Source organism: Podarcis liolepis (assembly GCF_965112155.1).
Source record: "Podarcis liolepis genome assembly, chromosome: 14".
Taxonomy (NCBI): domain Eukaryota; kingdom Metazoa; phylum Chordata; class Lepidosauria; order Squamata; family Lacertidae; genus Podarcis; species Podarcis liolepis.
In genome coordinates this window covers 10,877,951-10,893,449 of record NC_139569.1, presented here as the reverse complement: position 1 = coordinate 10,893,449, position 15,499 = coordinate 10,877,951, and the positions used below count along the sequence as shown (strand labels likewise).

Here is a 15,499-nt window from a genome sequence, read left to right as displayed (position 1 = left end):
GATTGCTACCTCCATACGGGTACAGTGGTACCTCGGGTTACAAACGCTTTGGGTTACAAACTCCGCTAACCCATAAGTAGTAACTCAGGTTACAAACTTTGCCCCAGGATGAGAACAGAAATCGTGTACCGGCGGCATGGTGGCAGCAGGAGGCCCCATTAGCTAAAGTGGTACCTCAGGTTAAGAACGGACCTCCAGAACGAATTAAGTCTGTAACCCGAGGTACCACTGTATTTGACAGTTGTCAGGCGCTCAAATGCTCCATCAAATAATAGGTAAACAACCAACTGGCATTTTAACCTTATTTTTCATCAGCTGCAGAAATACAAGAAACCAAAACATCCTGCAGTGCTGAGAGTACAAAGCACACAATAAGCCTCCCCAGGAATTATTTCTTTACACTATCAGGGACAGTGTCACATCTGTCATAAGCAGATTACCAAAACTCACCACCCATTCCAGAATGAGAACAGACATGTCCTGCAAGTTATAGGCAGATTTGACAAATTAACTCAACTTGCTCATTTCCAGTCAGTTCTATTTACGTCACTCTTCTGATAACAAAGCGATTCAGAAACAAGTCTTCAGAATCCTTAAGTTATGAAGATGTACCAACAGCAATGTAAGCCTCAAAAATCTGCACTGGTAGAAAATAAATTCCCAATGCGATATTTGAGGATTCAAAATATATTAGCCATTTCTTATTAAACTTTGGTGCCAATTCATTCCCTTCCAGTAAACTCGCAAACCATCAGATACCTACCATTTGACCAAATATTTCCCTCACCCCCCCCCAAATTGCATTCCTACTGCACTTACAACAAAACTGAACCTGTTAGTTTCCTGCTCTTGATTTCAGCTAGTCAGATTTTTAGCCTTATTGTGAACTGTAAAGGCTAGCCAAATTCAATAATAAAACAAGAATTATATACAGGCAACTCCCCTTTTATGCAGGGCTTGCGTTCCGAGGCACCACGCACATCCATGGGACATATATAAGCCCATCCCACCCGCTTCTGGTGTGAAAAATGGCACACATGTCAGTAGTTGCACAAGTGCCAAACACGTGCAAATGTGGAGTTGCCTGTGTATGTTTCTCTCTCTCTCTCTCTCTCTCTCTCTCTCTCTCTCTCTCTCTGTGTGATATCTAACAAGAAAGCATGTATAATACAGCTGCCTCACACATTTCAAGATGGAAGCACATGAGAGGAAGTGGGCCCACCTCTTGCACTCCAGTGAGGAAAAGGAACTGAAGTCCTAAAAAGCACAGAATACCATCACACCACCAACCAGCTAAGCATGACTATACAGCTACTGTGAAAATCACTTGTCAAGTAAAGAGAAAGAAAGGCAACATGGAAATAGCTGGAAGCTAGGCAAGAAGGTGGAGCACTGAGAGAGAAGAAGCAAGTATATGCATGTGTATCACGTACAGAATGAAGAAGTAGCAATGGTAGCAAAGGAGTGTTCTTGGACAGGTGTAGGTAAAAGAACACAGCCATTGTTACAATAGCTTCTGCAGAATCAAATTCTGTTGAAAGTAGGAAGGTTTGTTTCCATTTTAAATGAATGCTTTAGAATCATTCAGAATTGTGGTTCTGACCTCAATCAGTTTTTGTCATTTTTAAGTAATTACAAAATAAACCATGTACAGAACAGTACACATACCAATTAATTTCATTTAAAACCATTTCAGGTTTGGCATAATTTAATATAACACTTTGTTTTGCTGTTGTAAAGTCAAAATCATAGTCTACATATACAAAGCTGCTGATATTCATGTCATTTTGTAGTGCAGTTTAGCTATGCACATTTCCCTATAGTAAATACTAGTTACAGCCATGATTTATTCTGGCTTATGCAAGTCCCCTCCACAACCTCTGCAACAGAACTACTACTCTTGTCTCATAAGGATATATCCATAACTAATCCAAAATAATATTTATAATATGCAGTTAAACTGTGCAATACCAATGTCAATAAAAATCTAAATTCTGCATAGAGCCAAGGTGCCACAACAGGTCTGAGGAAGGGGTTGTTAAAAGAAACAGGCCTAGCTTCTAAACAAGCCTTGTAGATTTTATATTGATAGGTCATCTAACATTCAGGCTACTGAATTACAGTAGCTGTTATGTGCTTTTAGTTAGGCAATCCTTTCACTTCTAAAACTTGTAAAATCATACCAATCTTACTATGTTAGATACACCAAATGTCCACTTAGCAATTCTTGTTAATTTCTAATTAAATATTACTGGCCCAGAACACATATGAAATAAAACTGTCTTGATTGAGACCTGAGCAGTTTCCAGATTCTCAAGCTACAAATAACTCTCAATTTATGTGCATTAAACTTGTGCACATTCAGTTTCACGTGCTTGGCAAAAGTAATTTTAAAAATTAAAAAGGGGGTGGATGTCAGAAACAAAATACTGTGGCAATCCCACCCACTATAGCACCTAATGTGTTTTGACGATTTTGGCTTTATACAATATCCTTGGAATGTAACCCCTGCATAAGTTGAGTGTCACCTGCACTCAACTCTTGTCTTGCAAAGAAGATTGTTAAAAATTCTATACGTTGCAGTTTTTATGACATAGTAACTTGCAGTAGTACAAAAATTAATGCGGAAAACAGACTTCTTTCTCTGTAATAAAAACATGAGTTAAGAATTTAAGACCAAAGCTGCATTAACTGGTGGCAGCAGAGGAGAATAATGGAAAGTAAAAGTAGCAACATAGTACAGAAACAGCCTTTCAAAATCCAAGGCAATAAGCAATGTTGGCAGTCGAGTAGGGAAGCACAAATTGACACTTTCTGCCCCCTGCAGTTTATATTGATATCTGGATTTTTAAGATGCAAAGCCTAGAAAGAAATAAAACAGGGAAGCAGATATCAAAAAATCAAATGATACAATCTTTCAGTTATTTATTGGATAGTCCATAGAGTAAAATGTAATTTTGAAAGGCTGTGTTCCTTTGACAAGGACTGTTTTTAATTACTGAATCTTATACCATCAATACTGCTGGAGACAGATGTTGGCAATTGTATGTTTCCTTTCCCATCACTGAATCTTCAGTGCCTGACTTCAACCATCTCAGCACCCATTTACACTATTTTTCCTTTCCATTTTTGCATACCAAGTAGAATAAAGCAGAAGAAGTCTCTCCTACGAAGAATGGCCTCCAAAATAAACATCTACTGACTCCAACACTGCAGCATCCTTCTAGAGAACAGGTTAGCTATCAGGCTACTTGAGCAGAAAATGCTTCCTCTTCGTCAAATGCATATGTATTTTATCCCTCCACCCCACATGATGAAATTATGGGTGTAATCAACAAAAGGCAACCTTCCCTGAAATTCCAAAAGTTTGGCTTTAGTGCCCAAGCTTACAAATGAAGAAAACTATTAAATTATGACAGTTTTAAAGAGAAAAAGCTCAAATTAAATATTGTGCAAGATCTCTAAAACCGCCATTAACATTGTTCTCTGCCTCCAACATTATAGTAAGAACCATTATTGTATTACTTCCCTCAACAGTGTCAAAGTACTTCAAAAATTATTAGTGTAAAGAAACGTAGTAAGATTTAGAAACTCATTCTTTTGAACCATCCCAAAAGGTACAAAGCATTGCCTGGCCGAATCCTAAATGCAATTATCTGAATCTGCAGCACAATGAGAGGTAGAAAAACTGGTAGAAGAACTGTAGCCCTTTGAAAGGCAAGCAAATATTCATATCTATGAATTTTACCTATATGAATTATGAATTTTTCCTATATAAAAGAACTAGCAAAAAGTGGTGTGGGCTAATATATTTTCCCCTGTGATGCTAGCTTTCTATCTTCAGGAAAGGGTTGGGGGGCATGCAAAACTACCCCCTCCCAAAAAAAACCTGCAGTCTGAAGTGGTCCAGTCTACTCTATCATCCCATTCTGCTGCATATGTAGACCAAGTCTTGGTAATTTGCAGGCAGGTTTTAGGGCCTAATTGTGCATAAAAACAACAAACTCCCAAAATGCAAAATCTACAAACAGCTAAGTAATCATTAGGTATGAAACACACACTTGTAGTAGCTGTTATTTTCATGAAAAAAGCAGGTACACTGATACTCCTTGCATCATCAACCCAAGAGTAATGCCTGCCTCACTGACACCAAATCAGAAACAGTAACCACCTAACCTTCCCATATATCCCCTCAAATAGTCCTCCATATAACACTACACAAATCTAACATATGTCATTCTCATGTAAGCCACTGGCATAAATCACTATATTCAGTTGACATAACAAAAATTAACCCAAGCACATCAGAATCTGAAATTTGCTCATTCCTGACACATAGGTGTTTGGCACTGACTTGACATCTAGAATTTATAAAAACGTATTTTTCCAGTTGTATATGTTTTGTACCATTGGTTTACTAATTGTGTTGTTTCTCAGTTTGCAAAACTTGATTTCATCAACCTCTACATGAGGTACTATGAGTAAGACCCACTCAGAAAGCTGTTGGAGACTAGTGGAGAGGGAAAGAAGGAAGGGGGAACATAGGTAAGAGAGAAATGTTTACAGAACTGCATTATCAGGAAAGCAACAGAGATAGTTTTTCTTCATAGTATTTATTTACTTTGAATTCCCTCTAGACTAACTATGCAGGTAAATTAAATGTGACCGAAGCACTTCCCATCTCTGTGTATAAATTCCATTTTCCCTCACATATACCTTTGGTCGCCCCTAGCACACTCAGATGCTGTCGCATATGATTTTTAAGATTATTATTATTTTTAAAAATTCACATGCATCAATGGTGTGCAGAATCATTTCCACCTATTGTGTCCTTGGAAACAGGACTTGCTTCCTCAGCCTGCCTAGGAACTCCAAGTCGTCACAGCTTCTACCCCAATAACTTGCTCAAACCGCAGGGCGACCTCTCCACGCCCATCCGACTCCCCCAACCCCACCCCTTCCTCTTCCCTTCTGCAGCCTACACCCACCCACCTTTCCTACCCCCTCCAAACCATCCTTCATAAGTAACTCAGCTCGATAGAGCCACCCGCTGGGGGCAAGGATTACAGAAAGCCACTTCCCCCTTTTTCGGTGTTCCTCCACTTAACTTTTTAAAAAGGCAGCTATTTCCGTGTCAAACACAGCCCACGATTGAGAGAGGCAGTCTGAAGAAAATGCTTCAGCAATGCCTCCCCTACCCGCGCACACACACAAGGGGGGGGGGAGCCCACAAGTGCACAAAAGCAGGCCGGACATGCTATTTTGCCCTGTCTGGGCAGCTCTCGCTTCTCCCTCCCTCCTGCTCTATCCCTCCCCTTCCCAGGCGTGCTCTGCAGTTGTCCGATTCCGGGAAACCCTCACGCCCTCCGACACCCACCACAGGAAAGGAGGCGGCGGCTGCTTCGGCCACCCCCATATTTCAAAGCCTCGACGTCTGGGGACAGGGAGCCCCATCAGCATTCTTTCTCCTGCTCTCCCCACGGCCGAATAAAAGCGGGTTTAGGGGCAGGGCAGGCAGAGCAGAAATTTTTGACAAGCGATGCGGGACTGATCCCGTGGGGGAAGAGCTAAAGGCATATTTTGGAAATGGGGAGGGGGGGTTAGAAGGAGGAATCCTGCCCCCCAGCGGGGAATCGCAGCAACCGAGAATTAAAGGGAGAATCTGCCTGGACCGCTCCGTGCCGAGCCTGCCCCGCTTTTGCTGCTGGGGGTTCGCATGGCCATTTGCGCGCCCATCGCTCTTTCCACACACACCCCTACCCCAAATCCGCTTATTCCCCCTTACCTTTCGCTTCCTGGTCTCGGCCGACCCGCTCCACACGAAGCACTGGTAGATCACCCTCAGGTTCTGCTTCCAGTTCTCCACCTTGAAGCCGGTCACATGGCAGCACCCGGCGGCCGGCGGACTCATGTCAGACCCCCCCACATCAATCCGCCCGCCCCGCCGGCACGGCTTCTGCTAGGCTGCGGGAGGAGCAGGAAGAAGCAGCAGAAGCAGACGAAGGGGGGGAGGTTGAGGCGGGGGAATCCCAAATCGGAGCTGGGTGGGAGCGAAGACCGGGAAGGGGAGCCGGGACGGGAGGGAGGGATATTGTCGGGGTGGTGGGGACGACAGGGAGGGGAAGGAGGGGTCTCCTCAGTCCGCCGCTGGCTGGCTCCTTCGTCGCTGAGGGGGGCGACTGCGGGCCGCCACCCCCCTCAGGGCTGCTGCGCGGCCTCCGCCGCCCCCGCCGACTGCAGTGGTGGCGGTGCGCGGAGGGGGAGGGGAGCGGGCGGCGTGAGGCGGAGGGGGGAGGGGAGCGGCTCCTCTTCTTCCTCCTCCTCCTCCTCGGATTCCTCCTCTTCTTCCTCCCTCTTCACTCTCCTCCTGCGCCTCTTCTTCTCCTCCTTCTCCTTCGCCGCCGCCGCCTCCTCGCCGCCGCCGCTTTCGCCTCAACCCCGCCCCGCCCCCGGCTGCTCCGAACAAAGCGCCGACGCCGACGACGCCACTGAGGAGGCAGAGCGCCACAAAGATGAGGGCAAAGAGAGAGAGGCGGGCTGAGGAGAATCTTCGCTGCCCGCCGCCGCCGCCGCCGCGCGCTACCTCATGGAGGCCTCACGGGAGGAGGAGGAGCGGGGACGAGGGGGAGAGAGAGAGGGGGAAGCCCTGGCGGCGGCGGCGGCGGCGGCAGCGAGGGGCGCGGGTGCCGCTGCTGGGCGGCCGGCTCGGAGGGGTGTGTTCTTCGCCTCCGGTTCCCCCTCAAGTCAGTCAGCCTCGCGAGCTCGCCGGGGTTCGTGTCTCTTTAAATCTCTCTCTCTCATCTCATTCCCTTTCTCGCCCCCCACCCCTTTTCTGCGATGTGTAATGGTCCTCTCCTCAAAAGACGGAGCGAACTCAATCGAAGCCCCGCCAGGCCCGTAGCGGGACAAACCAACTGGGAAAGGAGCGGGGGTGCGGGGGGGGGAAGAGAGGGAGAGAGAGAAAAACGAGAGAGAGGGAGAGAGAGAGAACAGCACTTCGCCCATGAACCGCAAGGAGGCCCGGCGGGTGCGGCCCTATTGGTAGCCGTCGGCTTATGTCCCTCCCCTCTCCCGCTTCCCATTGGCCGCCGCCGCCTTCCCTTACAGCGGGAGGAGGCGAGGGAAAGAAAAGGCGGGTTCGCCTGGGCCCGTCCCACCCTCGGGCCCCGTTGATTGACAAAGGAAGTTGGGAAACCGAAAAGGAGGAGGGCGGGCAAGGGGGGAAAGGAGCACATGCTGCGGTGCGGGGTTGTGGATTGGAGGGGTCGCCCGCCGCTCTCACGTCACCGGGTTGCGGATTGGCTGCGGAAGCGATGTCAGGGCAAAGGGGCCGCCTTTCCCCAGGCAGCAAGCAGGATGTGCGGGATTGGGGGGGGGGACACACAGAGCGCCGCTGCTGTCATATCCGCTTAACTTTGCAGCTTCTCTGTTACCCCAGTGATTCCTTGCAAGGAGGGAGGAGCTGAGCTGGATGATGAGGATGATGCTTAATTAGCCCTTCTCAAATGCCCCGTTTTCTTCTTGCCCGGCTCCGGTTCTGCAGATTCAAACCTCAGCCCTGCTTGCCGACACACCAGTGCAGCCGCTGCCCCACCGGAGCAAGCCCTGCTGGGCAATTGCGTTTCCTCCACCCAGCTGACCTTGCTGCCGCCTCCCCTGTGGTTCTCCACGTGCTGTTTTTGCGTTCTCCTGGGCAACTCTTCCTTCACACGAGCAATGGAAGAGTAGAGGCTTCCCTCCCTGCCGTCGCCGCTGTGCCTTGCATTTGTAAAATCTAAAGGATTTTCTTCGGGTGTTGTGAACATATACAGTAGCGGGAAGAGCCGCTTCTCCGCCCTCCTGAACCATGCCCCCCATATAATAGTTTCTATATACTGTGTGTATATGTGTGTGTTTGCCTATAAAATACAGGAGTGCATTCGGAGTTAATAAGGAAGGCAGCAAGGTTCTTGTTCCGCAGGGGTAGGAGTGTTTAGTGCATTGCAGCAAACAGCAAAGAGTATTTTAGGCAAAAACTTTTAACACAATTTTATGATGGCATGCCTTCATGGACTAGCACAAAGTTAGTGCCTGGGGCCTCCAGTGGATTGAGGGTTTAGGGGTGTGATTAATAAGATGTCACTTGTGTTTCAAAACCCTGTGATATAAACATACAAAGCTCACTTTTACTGAACCAGACCTTTGATCCATCTAGCCCTCTTGTCTCCCCTGGCTAGACGTGGCTGTCTAGAATCTCAGGTAAAGGGGGAGTGGGTTTTCCCCCCTAGCCTGCCACTGGGGGGGTCCTTTAAATGCCCGGGTGGTGAACATTTTCCCATTTGAGGGCCACATTCCAGTGGTGGGTTAAGAAGCAAAAGTGAGCGGAGCGACATATACATGACTCTAAAATTTGTGTAGTAGACTAGATGCCAGCCCTACAAAAGTCAGCAGTTTCAAACTTCCGATCGATAAGCACACCATATCTCTTCATCCTGGCACAATTCAAAGACATCTTTCAGCCTTGCAAAAATCCTCAAGGAGCGTGAAGAGCAGGGCCAGTGAAGGATGTGGTTTGGGGAAAGTCCCAAGGTCTGGAAAGAGGCATGGGGGTAGGGGCTGAGGATCCCACCCCTGCCTTAACTGGAGATCATATTTTTCCTTGGACGTTCAGCATACAAAATGATGTGCTTTGGCACCTCCACACATTTCATGTACAACTTAGTAGTATGCCAGCTACCCTCCAATAATGGCATATGCCACAGGTGGCGTAAATAGGGCTGTTTTATTTTCATAAAATAAAATAGAGACATCACCTTGCCAACAAAGGTCCGTATAGTAAAAGATATGGTTTTCCCAGTAGTGATGTATGGAAGTGAAAGCTGGACCATAAAGAAGGCTGATCGCCAAAAAATTGATGCTTTTGAATTATGGTGCTGGAGGAGACACTTGAGAGTCCCATGGACTGCAGGAAGATCAAACCTATCCATTCTGAAGGAAATCAGCCCTGAGTGCTCACTGGAAGGACAGATCCTGAAGCTGAGGCGCCAATACTTTGGCCACCTCCTGAGAAGAGAAGACTCCCTGGAAAAGACCCTGATGTTGGGAAAGATGGAGGGCACAAGGAGAAGGGGACGACAGAGGACGAGATGGTTGGACAGTGTTCTCGAAGCTACAGTACCAGCATGAGTTTGACCAAACTGCGGGAGGCAGTGGAAGACAGGAGTGCCTGGCGTGCTCTGGTCCATGGGGTCACGAAGAGTCGGACACGACTAAATGACTAAACAACAACATTTTCATAACACTGAGAGGTGGGCTAGGATGAGAAGCTGAGTACAAGCAATACTTTTAAAACACTTCCAGAGCACTCAGGATTCTGGGCTCTGTAGTTTACCCTTCGCAGAGTTGCAGTTCCCAGCAAACCTTAACAAACTACTTTGGGACAGGCTCGCTCTGGAAATGAGGATAGCACCAACAATTCAATTTTTAATTTATTTATTTTTAATCAGCCAGACTATTTCAGAGTAGCATTGTTGTACATTGTTCCTGTTGGCTGTACAGATGGATTTGTTGTATTGTTACGAGTTTTTGAGTGCCAGACCCCTCTAATCCCTGGATCCAACAAGTGCTAAAATCTAATCAAGCCAAGCTAGTTTCCTGGTGAGGTGATAGCCTGGGTGATGAACCATTAATGGGCTCTGTGGGAGACAGCAAATAGGTGGAGATAAAGCCAGAGATTGCAGAGGTAGCAGTGATGTGACCTAGAAGTAAAGCAGAAAGTTTGAGAGAGGGTCAAAGAACAATATTTGATTTCTTTTTGAATCCAAAGCTGCAGCTATGGTAGAAACAGGAACCTTTGGGGTGTTGGTGCTATGAAACCCTCCATCACAGACTCAGGTTGTCTATACGTGTAAATAAACCATATAGTATAAAGACACCACAGTCTTCTCTGTGCCTCATTGCCAAAAGGAAACACGAACCCAGGGTAAGCGCCTGGAACCCCTGGAATCTTGCACTGCTCAGAGATTAGGGTGGCATGCAACAGTGTTTTTATGCTTTGGATTTTATTTATTTCTTCTTTGTACACTACCACAATGTTTTAATGAAGCATGGTTTGTACATTCTTTAAATAAATATAAACAATCCGTTTCAGCTGTCCTTGGGTATGCTGAGATCACCAATCAAGTCCCTCACCTCACCTGCTAAATACCTGTATAGCAGCTGGCTATTGAATGCAGGAGAGCAAGCTAATAAAAAATGTCAGCAGCAACCATTCCTGGAAAATACAGAATGATTGCAATGAACTGAATAGATTGCCACCATGCATTTAGTAAAGAGCAAGTGTGCTCAATTTTATTTTTTTTACAGGGTAGAAGAGTACCAGCCAGGGTAGAGCCACTCCCTATTTTGCTTGGCAATAGCTGCCCGGTTCCAGATTTGTTGTGGCTGAGGTTGTAAACTTAATACACGTCTCTGGGAAGTACGTCTCACCAGGATGTATTTCTGAGCAGGCAAGTATAAGCTTGCACCTTCAAAGTACAGTATTTCTTGTGAGCGCTGCAGAGGTCCATGCGACTTCTACTTTCAGAATTGTTCCAGGTCCTCACCCACAATCTTTCCATACACCGAGGTGTGTTTCTGCAAATACCTGCCTGTCATTCAAACCCGTACAATCAAGGCAAGCGTAATACTGCTGAACAGCCGTCAAAACAAAAAACAAGGGGGAAACAGTGGCATGTTTTTGTCACACAGTTGTCACATTGCAGCCTTCTTCCTGTTTATTTTGGAGTCTGCAGGTTTGTGCTTGTTGAAGTTACACCTGGGCTCAGAAAAAAATTCTACCTTGCTGAGGCAGGCCTAATGTTGGGGTGGCGGAGGGAATATGGGGAGGCAGCAAATCAACACCATTAGGCCTTGGGAAACCTACTGAAGAAATCCTGAAACTACTGAAAAAATAGCTGTGCTTTAGGAGACAACAAGGCAGATGGAAGTGGCTTTTATTAATTCTGCCTCCCTCTTGCACTACTTCTACAGTTGACTGTTCCTTCCCAACACTCCTGCTAGGCTCCCAGATCAGGTGTAAGGCTGGCTGGAGTGGAGAGAGGCAGAGGTACACTTAATCTTAGACTCTGGACTCAGTGCTTTTACTTGGGGGAAGAGCTCTTTAGATGGTAATGTGGCCTCACTGCGTTTGGGGGACCTTGTGTTCCTTCTGCTGAGTGGAGCCCTGGACACGCGTTCCCCAAAAGCCTGTCCTGATGGTGCCATGGGGAGAAACGACCGGTGCAAGGATGTTGTGGGGGTGGGAATGACAGCATCAACCACCAGCTAATTCTTCCCTGCAAATGTGGCTTATTCAATGTGCTGTTTGGCTACGAAAAGACCTCTTTGTGAGGAAGCAGGTCAGTAAAAGCTCATGCAACGTTTGTGATGTTAACTCTTTAGTCAAAGGAACAAACAGCTCTGGATGCTTCTTCGTAAGCCTTCGTGATTTGTCTAACACTGGAGGCAGGGAGCAGGTCTTGTGATTAACACTCTACCTTTTCGCCCATGAATCGAACACAGCATCAAATGATGCAAGATACCAGATTCTGGCTACAGAGCTAGATCTTCTTAACTCAATACTGATGGCAGCCTATCTGATCCAAAACACCTCGTCACCTGAGGAGGACATTCCAAACCCTGTCCCACAGCACAGTAAAAATAGTATATTGTGATTATTTAATGGTGTTAATTAATCACTTTATACAAAAGGAAAAGTTTCAAAGCTGCTCGACAAGATAAAATACTACAGGTGAAATGATTTAAACCAGAGAAGTTAAAACAATAGATGCAAAAAGACATAAACTGCTCACGCAATAACATATTAATAAGGAAAAGTCTTTGCAACCCCGTTAAAGAAATGAGTACCATCATAGGGGCCCACTTAATTACCAAAGGTCAGAGAAAATGTAAATGTCTTAGCCTGGCACTTGAAAACTTAAAATGATGGTGCCAGCCGCGTTTCCCTGAGGAGAGTATCACAGGAAAGGCCTATTTTTGTGTAGCCACCCTTGGGTGGGGCACACAGAGAAGGGCTTCTGAGAGAGACAATGGCAGCATCCATACCCACCAACATTTCTCCAATGAAAATAGGGATGTCCTATTCCATAACAACAACAACAACAACAATTTAAAGCACATGACTCCTCCAAAAGAATCCTGGGAACTGCAGCTTCCCTCTCACACAGCTACAATTCCCAGGATTATTTGGGGGAAAGCAATGCACGAAATTAAAAGACGCCTGCTTCTTGGGAGAAGGGCAATGACAGGCCTAGACAGCATCTTGAGAAGTAGAGACGTCACCTTGCCAACAAAGGTCCGTATAGTTAAAGCCATGGTTTTCCCAGTAGTGATGTATGGAAGTGAGAGCTGGACCATAAAGAAGGCTGATCGCCGAAGAATTGATGCTTTTGAATTATGGTGCTGGAGAAGACTCTTGAGAGTCCCATGGACTGCAAGAAGATCAAACCTATCCATTCTGAAGGAAATCAGCCCTGAGTGCTCACTGGAAGGACAGATCGTGAAGCTGAGGCTCCAGTACTTTGGCCACCTCATGAGAAGAGAAGACTCCCTGGAGAAGACACTGATGCTGGGAAAGATGGAGGGCACAAGGAGAAGGGGGCGACAGAGGACGAGATGGTTGGATAGTGTTTTCGAGGTTACCAGCATGAGTTTGAGCAAACTGCGGGAGGTAGTGGAGGACAGAGGTGCCTGGCGTGCTCTGGTCCATGGGGTCACGAAGAGTCGGACACGACTAAACGACTAAACAACAACAACAAATGTGCACTGAATGGACTTCAAATGTGTGGTGTGGATCTGAGGCCATGGAGCATTAATGCAGCCTGGAATTTCCCAGCGGTGTAGTCGGAACAGGATTTGGGGGCAAGAAAGCAAGCCCCATTCACTGGAGCAAGCAGTAAGACCACCAATCTCAGCAGCACCTGCTTACGCATTTTGAAATAAGTTTGAAAGAAGATACGCATTACCATTGAAAGAGGCACAGGACCAGACCCTTCAAGCGTCCCTATTTTCCAGGGACATCCCTAATTTAGAGAAGCCATCCTGGTTTCTGATTTGATCCTGGAATGTCCCACTTTTCCTTAGGATGTCCCTATTTTCATTGGGGAAATGTTGGAAGGTATGGAGTTATTCAACCCCCGAGTGGTCTGAAGGCAATCCTGTATAGGGAAGTTTTTTAAATGTTTCATGTTTTATTATGTTTTTATATATGTTGGAAGCTGCCCAGAGTGCTGGGGCAACCCAGTAAAAAGTGCGGGGTATAAATAGTAAAATTATCATTATCGGATGGGACATCCCTATTTTCATCGGAGAAATGTTCAGGGACTCAAATATCCTAAGTGCAGCTCTGAAATTACATGTGGAAATGTGTCAAAGATCTGTGAAATGCTAGTATGTGAATAAATATCAGGGGTTTCCCCCCTTCCTTTTTTTTTTAAGCCACACAGAGAAGAGAGCATACAAAACATGTGGTTAAAACAGCGACCTGAGGATCAGGGGTCCCTGCACTGAGCAGTCTCAGGCTATCATGTTGCACACCTGCACAAAAATTATTCCCCCCTCCCCATCTCCACAGGGAGGCAAACAACCGCCCCCCTCCCAGCTCCAGTAATCAGTAAGTCTTAATTCCCAGCATTTAAATCATTAGCTTTCAGGATTTTCCTGATTAATGAAGGGAGCTGGGTTTCACTGAGCAAACCCATTAAGGACTTGCTAATGCATGGTTTGATTTCACTGCCTGCAATTGAGCACATGGTTCCACAGTCCTTTGGGGACCACAGCAATTCAAGCCGGGCTCAAGAGGAATCTCCAGACATCCAGGTCTCTCTCTCTGTGTGTGTGTTTTAATTCAGAAAGTAAATTCAATTCAATCTCTCAAACACACCAACTGTCCCTGTGTACCAAGGACAATCCCCCTGATTATGTGGTACAAATCTCTGAATTGATGTCCCTATCAGGTCTTTTATTATTATTATTAATTATTATTATTATTATTATTATTATTATTATTATTATTATTATTATTATTAAAACCCATTGTTAGCATGCATCCATTTCCATTGGCTTCCTTTCTGCTTTGTTTATCCAGATAGCAAATGCTGCCTTTAAAATCTGCAGGCACTTCTGTGCATGATTTTTGAAGCTTTATAAAGCACTTGGTTGATTCTGTATATTTTTATATATCTACATTGCTATGTATTTCTATATATTAGATGGACTTGATTTTGCATAACGTACTTTATGGCCACTTTAAAATAAATGGGGTGTGTGCGCTTAGAATGAGGAGGCCTCCAGATGTTAGTGGACTCCATCAATCCCAACCATGGCCAGTGGTGAGGGATGATGGGAACTGTAGTCCAGCACTTTCGAGAGGACCACAGGTTCCCCACCATTCTTTAAAGCTGTTGTGGTAGCTTTGCTATGGTCAGGTGTGCTGTGATTTCATTGCTGTTTTATTTGCCACTCAATACACAACACACAAACACTATAACGGTCTGTGTAGGGTGTCCTGCTCAAATCAGGATCCTTTCAGGGGTGTGGGATAGGGCTTCACTGTAAAGTTAAATATAATATGTAATTGAAGTACGGAGTATGTAAAACTAATAATCTTTTTTTTTAAAAAAAAAAAAGCTATGGTTTTCCCAGTAGTGATGTATGGAAGTGAGAGCTGGACCACAAAGAAGGCTGATTGCTGAAGAATAGATGCTTTTGAATTGTGGTGCTGGAGGAGACTCTTGAGAGTCCCATGGACTGCAAAAAGATCAAACCTCTCCATTCTGAAGGAAATCAGCCCTGAGTGCTCACTGGAAGGACAGATCCTGAAGCTGAGGCTCCAATACTTTGGCCACCTCATGAGGAGAGAAGACTCCCTGGAAAAGACCCTGATGCTGGGAAAGAATGAGGGCACAAGAAGAAGGGGATGACGGAGGACAAGATGGTTGGACAGTATTATAGAAGTGACCAACATGAACTTGACAAAACTCTGGGAGGCAGTGGAAGACAGGAGTGCCTGGCGTGCTCTGGTCCATGGGGTCACGAACCGTCGGACTCGATAGCCCTTGTGGTCTCTTCCAACTCTATGATTCTATGATTCTATGACTAAACAACAAAAAGCCCTTAACAATTCTGAATCAGTTTTCCTGCGAGTTTGCCTTACCCCATATAAACCCATTCGACCACTTCAATCTCCTGAACTGACAGTGTGACAAATGCCGGCTAATATGTGTTCTGCATTTGTAATAAATCTTTTTTTTTTTAGTACAGCAGCACCTACACATTAGAACTCCCTATTGATACCAGGTAGGCACCTTCTCTATACTCTGTACAACTGCTTAAAACATTTTTGTTTAGACAAGCCTACCCAGATATGTAGAATCTTTACAGTTTTAGATTATTGCTGGTTTTTATTTTTTTTACAAAGGTTTGAAATAGTTGTTTTAAACTGGTTTTGCCAATAATTTTC

At 45.6% G+C, this 15,499-nt stretch overlaps 1 protein-coding gene and 1 long non-coding RNA gene across 4 annotated transcripts in view; one reads left to right on the top strand and one right to left on the bottom strand.

Moving 5' to 3' along the window:
• USP22 (ubiquitin specific peptidase 22) overlaps nucleotides 1-7,088 on the bottom strand; it is a 105,635-nt gene extending 98,547 nt beyond the window's left edge. For 2 of the 3 annotated variants that reach the window (XM_083474370.1, XM_083474369.1), the window contains exon 1: nucleotides 5,786-7,017. Coding sequence is in view for 2 of the 3 variants with exons in the window: in XM_083474369.1 (XP_083330495.1) it covers nucleotides 5,786-5,911 (126 nt within the window). In the remaining variant the exon portion in view is untranslated. Of the gene's footprint in view, nucleotides 1-5,785 lie in introns of all 3 variants that reach the window. The other variant, XM_083474368.1, reaches the window with a different exon arrangement.
• On the top strand, nucleotides 6,670-7,878 carry LOC310693012. Its single transcript, XR_014518960.1, has 2 exons — nucleotides 6,670-6,770; nucleotides 7,544-7,878. It is a non-coding gene; the product is annotated as an uncharacterized lncRNA (long non-coding RNA).
• The last annotated feature ends 7,621 nt before the right edge of the window (nucleotides 7,879-15,499 follow it).